The sequence below is a fragment of the Pseudoliparis swirei genome, chromosome 3 (genome assembly GCF_029220125.1).
Source record: "Pseudoliparis swirei isolate HS2019 ecotype Mariana Trench chromosome 3, NWPU_hadal_v1, whole genome shotgun sequence".
Lineage (NCBI taxonomy): Eukaryota > Metazoa > Chordata > Actinopteri > Perciformes > Liparidae > Pseudoliparis > Pseudoliparis swirei.
Window position 1 is genome coordinate 23,220,916 of NC_079390.1, and position 7,200 is coordinate 23,228,115.

The following is a 7,200-nucleotide window of genomic DNA, read 5'->3' on the forward strand; positions in this document are numbered from 1 at the left end:
AACAAATATGAGCTTTCTTTTAACCTTTCAAAATGAAAGTCAGATTGATCTATTAAGTGGAAGAAGATTAAAACATCTATAAATTAATCAAATAATACAGTATAAAAGGCATACAAACAGGTTCAATTCAGTTTATTTTGTTATAGCCCCAAATCACTAATTGGCCTCACAGGGCTTTACAATCTGTAAACATACAACATCCTTGACCTTTGAACTCACATCAGATCAGGAAAAACTCCCAAAAAACAGAAAAAATACTTTCACAGGGGGGAAAAAAGGGGAAGAAACTTTCAGAAAATGAATAGAGGAGGATCCCTCTCCAGGATGGACGGACGCAATAGTGTTACATAAACACATTCAATGAATATGACAATGTATGAATAGTTCGTACCAGGCATGGACCACGATCCTGACCTCCACAATCCATGAAAACAGAAGGAGGTAGAGGAGAGGGCATCAACAGGGCCACGGAGCCAGGAGGCCGGCCCACCAGGCAGGAGGCATCATGAGAGGCCAAAGAATTTAAATTGATGTGCAGCTTCAGTTTAGCTAAAAAAAAAAAAAAAAAAAACGTATTGTGGAGTTTGTATCAACCATTACAGTTTTTAACCACATCTCATTTATTTATGATGATCTCATCAATACAATTATGATTTTTTTTTAAATCAGAGAAGTGTAACGTAATTCAGAATTGGCAGCCTGGAAGAGCTTATACAATAATACGAGTCTGCTATAGTTCTCTCCTTTAGGGAGACGTTTATTCACTGATCAAAAGCAAAGTACAAACCACGGGGAGCTCTCCTCAACATGCAAGTCGAGGCCCGAAAACCACACCTTCCTCTAGCACATCAAGATTCCATCTTTTATACCCAGATCTCGTCACAGGTGCATATCCCATCCCTCGTACCCCCGGGTGGGGGCTGTCTGTTGGCCGTGTGCCCCTCTTGGTATGTGTAAATACTGATAACAAGTGTGAATGTTGAATACTGTCAGGCGTGTAGCTGCCCTTGAGCTGCAGACACAATATCTCTGTCTCCTCACAGGCAAAGTGCCGTCTCTTCTGATGCTTTGCCGGAACCTAGACATTACGGTCCCTTCAATAAATCAGATTAATATTAACAGAAGAGAGAATCTTTTCTAGAAAACTGAACGACTATTTAGTTTTTCTTGTGTGGACAGTTGAGTGTTGTTTCAGATTTTCCGCTCGTTTGAATGTTTTACCACAAACTGAACAACTGAACGGTTTCTCCTCTGTGTGGACAAATGAGTGTACTTTCAGAGTTTGCGCTTGTCTGAATTTCTTACCACAAACTGAACAACTGTGTAGTTTCTCCGATGTGTGGACAGTTGAGTGTCTTTTTAGAGCTTGCGCTTGTCTGAATGTCTTACCACAAACTAAACAACTGAACCCTTTCTCCCATGTGTGGACAGTTGAGTGTACTTTTAGAACTTGCGCTTGTCCGAATTTTTTACCACAAACTGAACAACTGAAAAGTTTCTCTCCTGTGTGGACAGTTGAGTGTCTTTTCAGAGCTTGCGCTATTCTGAATGTTTTACCACAAACTGAACAACTGAACCCTTTCTCCCCTGTATGGACAGTTGAGTGTGCTTTTACTTGTCTTGCTAGTCTGAATGTTTTACCACAAACTGAACAGCTGAACCCTTTCTCCCCTGTGTGGACAGTTGAGTGTCTTTTCAGATTTTGCGGTTGTCTAAATGTTTTACCACAAACTGAACAACTGAACTCTTTCTCCCCTGTGTGGACAGTTGAGTGTCCTTTTACTTGTCTCGCTAGTCTGAATGTTTTACCACAAACTGAACAACTGAACGGTTTCTCCCCTGTGTGGACAGTGAAGTGTCCTTTTAGACGGCTCACTATTCTGAATGTTTTACCACAGACTGAACACCTGAATGGTTTCACTCCTGTTTCAGCTCCAGAATGTCCCTTCGGCAGTCTCTTGTGGCCAAAGCTTCCAGCATGTTCAGAGGAGCTGACTGATGTTTTTCCAGTTTTACGGTTGATGTCACTTACAGGTACTTCATTATTTTGCAAAGGGTTTAAATGTGACTGAGTTTCCTGATTCTCCTTCCAATAGTCAGTATCATCCGTCTCACATTCAGAGGATTGTGAAGTGTCATCAGACATTGGTTGTAAAGTGTCCTGCCAATCGTCACTGTTATCCATCTCACATTCAGAGGATTGTGAAGTGTCATCAGAAGTTGGTTGTGAAGTGTCCTGCCAATCGTCACTGTTATCAGTCACACAGTCAGAGGATTGTGAAGCCTCATCAGAAGTTGGTTGTAAAGGACTATCCGGATCTGATCTGGATCCGACTTCCTCTCCATCGGCTTCTGTTTTCAAATGGTCTGCCCCTCTATAGTCAGTCTTTGTGGAATTTGAGAACTGAGCTTCCTCTTCATCATCTCGACTCATCACAGGAGTGAATGAGAACTTGATCCCAGCCTCCTCCAGCTCTTGAAGTTGCTCTCCTTCCTGGCTGATCCAGAGTTCCTCCTGTTCGTCTTTAATGTGTAGGGGTTCTGGTTCTTCCTGTTCCTCTTTAATGTGTTTAGGTTCTGGGTCCTCCTGTTCATCTTTAATGTGTGGTGGCTCTGGGTCTTCCTGGTTGAGACTGGAGCTCCAGTCCTGTCGCTCAGAGAGAACCTCTTCTTTAATCACCGTCATCTGCCGAACGTCTGTGGAGAATAATAAAATACATTTAAACATCTTAAGAATCTAATTTTAAACTCTGATATTTGAGAGGTTTATCACAAAGTACAGTATGTACCTCTGTAATGTAGTGCAGTAAAAAGTACAATATGTAGTTCTGAGGTGTAGTAGACAGGGTTTTTCCTGCATAGAGAAATTTTGGGCGCGTGCCTAAGCCGTTTTCCCGAGCGCCTAAGGCAAAAAAAAGTCTGCGATGGAAAAAAAGAAAAAAAAATGTGTTCATCCCGTGCACGTGAGCGAATATGTTCTCAATAGTATGTTTCAAGGAGGCTACAGCCGAACCCTCGTTCTGTTTTGATCAATAGTAATCGAGTTGATAAGCGTGTCTTCTTGTCTGATCAGCAACTGTGAGGTGCGAGAATGGACAGAGCGACAAGCTGCTGATCACTCAACAGCCCGACGTGCACGAATACACCTGGACTATTGTCAATAGGGATGCACCGATCTGATCGGCGCCGATCCATATCGGCCGATATTCCCATTATCGGTTTTGATCGGCGTTCTCAAAACGGCCGATCAGATGACATAAAATCTGCGAGAAAAACTATCAGAGACGTTTCAATCGCGGCGCATCGCAACGGAGACGATGCGCCCGGCGAGGGCCGCAGAGTGAGAGGTCCACGAGGGGATCCTCACGCACCGAGCGGCGTCCCCGTCCCCCGAGTTGAATCTCTGGGTCAACTCAGCCGACTCTCACATGTCTGCCCCTAGAGACTGATGTTGACGGTAAACACATTCGATCGGGAGCACGCGAGGGTTTTGATAAAGTTAGCGGAAGGATTTATGTGACAACTTCCGGTTTTGCAAAGTTAGCGGAAAGAACCACTTGAAACAACATCCGTTTTTCAAAACAAGATGTCGACAAATTATACACTATTACATATAAAAGTAAACAATGAACTGATTTTGCATCTTTAGAGATCGTTTCTGAGATTTAGCTTAAATTATGCTAACATTAAAACATTGTTACTGTACCAAGGAAGAGTTTATAAAAATAAGTCAGACTTCTGTATGTTAAAAAAAAAAGTCCTGAATATAGATTTCCCCAAGAGTTCCAGGAAAAGAATAATGCAGATGTGTTCCATACATATCTGAAATCCCCATCACTGGCAATCAATTTTAATGTATCAATTAGGACATTTTTCAAAGTAAACGTCCTAAATGTTTAAAGAAATCGGTAATTTCTTTAATGTTTGAGTTGCTTTATATATGTATTTCCTCATATTCCTAGGCAATAATGCTACACAATAAATAGAATGCTTCAATCGACACCGTGATCGGTATTATCGGATCGGCAAATACTGATTTCAGTGATCTGCACCAAAAAACCTGATCGGTGCATCTCTAATTATCAATCTTTTAGCCGATCTATTTTAATCTGAAGTGGAAGCAAAATGATTTCCTCAAGCATTGCCTCCATTATTTAAGAAAAAAACATATAAATTTTTGGGAGCACCGAAGACCCATTTTGACTCAGGAAAAATCCTGGTAGAGTAAAATGTATAATATGCATCTGGGAGGTGTAGTACAGTAAAAAGTACAATATGTACCTCTGAGTTGTATTACCGTAAAAAGTACAACGTGTATCTCGGAGGTGTAGTACAGCAACAGGCACCTTCTTGATTAGCAAAAAGCATGAAAGTGTTTACATAACAGTGTTTACATAAGTACCTGTAACTCTACCTCAGTACATGATGTGAATACGTTGCACCTTGAACATGAACTCTTCTATAACACTTCGTTCTTCTGTTTAACAACTTTTATTGTAAAAATTCCTGGTTAAAGAAAAAATACAAAGTGTTGTCTTCAGACTGCTTACGAGCTAAAGCAGGTGTTGCTGTCTAACTCAGGTCAAGACGGAAGAAATTTCACACAGTGCAAAGAGAGATGTTGGCTAAAGGTCCGCTCTCAAAATGGAGGGGTCAAACATCACTTCCGGTCAGACTAGTAAGAAAGACCCTTCACAATAAAAATCCAGTATGTTACTCTCCGGATTAAAAGAAAGTCACAGGCTTCAACCAGCTTCGACATTTCTGAAATACTAACTAACATTCATTCCCATGCAACATACATATAAACAGTAACTCGCCATTCACATGTTATTATCACATACAGTTAATACAGTAAACAGTGTCTTTCCCTAATGCTTTTACAATAAATTCATGATATCGTCATAATAAGATTCTCCATAATAATTCCTATTATACTAGTATCTTTCTTTAAAGCACAAGACTTCCTCTATGTGCATGTGCAAAATAAAAATAAACTGTTATAACTAAACAGTGTACAGCCAGGATCGCTGTACATTCCACACCTCTGCTAACAGGTTACGGGCCCAAGATGACCCAGAGTTACCGGAGCTCAGCGGAAAACCACCGAGGGAAAAGTCTCAACGAACCACGTGTCCGTGAGAGTTAGCATACTATGCTAGCAGCATGAGTCAGCGCAACAACGAGCGAGTAGCTGGTGATGACGGCTAGTTTTTGACGGAGATTAAAAGTATTTTGAACTGTGGGAGACTAACTTTATAACAAGATAACATATTTCAGGGTTCTACAAATACTTCCTCCATAACTGGTTCCATCAGGTTAAAGTGGTAAACAAAGAGAACCAACCTGCTTGTTGTAACCGGACTTCCGGGTTGAAAACAGCGTCCATTAGTTTCCGTTGGCGCTCGTGCTCCTCTTTCAAACTAGAAAGTTGCTCCTCGTGCTCTCGTGCTTTCAAACAGCCCAGATATCTCTCACGCAGCCGCAGTCAGTCCTGAACTCGTGTCCGTCTCCTCGCGGCTAGCACGCTGACGTCATGAGCTCCGGAGGACACCGGGAGACGATCCGGAAGAAACAAACCACGCCGCGTCCACTCGGACAGGTTCAGGTGGACATGGAGGGTCGAGGACACACACGGGTTAGTCTGGAATAGTCTCTGCGACTCCTGCTGCGCGGCGAGCTCCGACCTGTTCTACTTCTTCTTCTTCTGTGGTTTTTTAACGGCAGCGTGCATTGTTCTTCTTCTTCTTCGTCTTTCCCGTTTATTGGCGGTTGGCAATCAACTGTCTGGCGCATTACCGCCACCAACTGGACTGGAGTGTGGATCAGGACGACGATACATTCTTGCCTTATCACTAAATAATAATAAATAAAATAACAACAACAACAAAAACTACAAAATAAATGAATAAATAAGAACATATAAAATAACCACATATATACATATATATATATAAGTACATATTTATATATATAATAAAACTAACCAACCAAAATAAATAAACAAATACACCTATACTACATATATATACATATATATATATATATATATATATATATATATATATATGCGTGTATGTGTATATTTATGTATGGGTTTGTTTTTCAAAGTCAAAGTCAAAGTCAGTTTTATTTGTCAATTTTCCATATGTGCAAACATACAGAAGATCGAAATTGCGTTTCTCTTCTGTCCAACATAAAGTGAATTGTTACTTTATTTAGTATTGTTTATGGTTAGGGCAAGAAGTTATAGTCGTCCTGATCCACACTCCATTTCAGTTGGTGGCTGTAATGCACCAGACAGTTGTTTGCCAACCGCCAATAAACCCGAAGAAGAAGAAGAAGAAGAAGAAGAAGAAGAAGAAGAAGAAGAAGGACGCTGATTGGCCAAGACTCACGTCAAAGATGTTGTATTGCCCCACATCACATTTTCTCCGTGTCCCACTCTAATCTCAGAAACGCCCGCCGGCCAGAGCATTTTATTTATGGCTATCTCACACTTTCAGATGTATTACCCCGTATCCTCCAGGAGAGGGCGCCATAAACCCCCTACTGTGTTGAGGAAGAGCTATAAGTGGGTCACACGCACGCACACACACACACACACACACACACACACACACACACACACACACACACACACACACTTGAAATACATCGAATATATTCCAGTATAAAAGTGGATGGAGGTTATTTAGTCTCACTCTTAAATATTTGCTAAAGCTGATGAAATGGCAGGCATATTATAATTGGTCAAACTTGTATTTTCTTTATAAAATCCTTTGTCTATAAAACACATTTACTTTGCACAGTTATACAATAAATATATAATGTACATGTTCGCTGCATAATATTTAGTTTGCATTGTATTTATATTCTGCAGTAAATGACACAAGATAAAATAAATGACTACAGTCGTTGGTGTTTTAATGCACAGCTCAGGTCTGCCCCATGGTGGGCAGCTGTTGCCACTGCGCGCCGACACGTCGACACTGAACAACTCGTTTGGATTCAGATGTGACGTCACGACCCATTGCGTCCAATGGATGCTTGTGTGTGGGCTTTCAGGACTTAAATGCACTCATTAAATGCATGTATTTATTTAAAGGCATGAGATGTACCTCGCCTTCAAAATAAAAGTATGAGGAGGTGATTTATTCTACTTTACTGAACCAGGTATTCGTGCACAAACACACACAT

At 40.9% G+C, this 7,200-nt stretch overlaps 1 protein-coding gene across 1 annotated transcript; it reads right to left on the minus strand.

Moving 5' to 3' along the window:
* Positions 1 to 731: 731 nt before the first annotated feature.
* Positions 732 to 5,678, minus strand: LOC130211019 (gastrula zinc finger protein XlCGF57.1-like). Its single transcript, XM_056441606.1, has 2 exons — positions 5,347 to 5,678; positions 732 to 2,697 (listed from the first exon to the last, which is right to left on the minus strand). The coding sequence occupies exons 1-2, from the start codon at positions 5,387 to 5,389 to the stop codon at positions 1,154 to 1,156; spliced, it is 1,587 nt and encodes a 528-aa protein (XP_056297581.1). The 5' UTR covers positions 5,390 to 5,678; the 3' UTR covers positions 732 to 1,153.
* Between the last annotated feature and the right edge of the window lie 1,522 nt (positions 5,679 to 7,200).

What these genes read in the sequence shown, in the direction of transcription:
- LOC130211019 (XM_056441606.1), bottom strand. Translation starts at nt 5,389, where the DNA reads ATGGACGCTGTTTTCAACCCGGAAGTCCGGTTACAACAAGCAG. An exon ending in AGTCCGGTTACAACAAGCAG is followed by an intron (nt 2,698 to 5,346) that starts GTTGGTTCTCTT and finishes TATTCTCCACAG; the next exon opens with ACGTTCGGCAGATGACGGTG.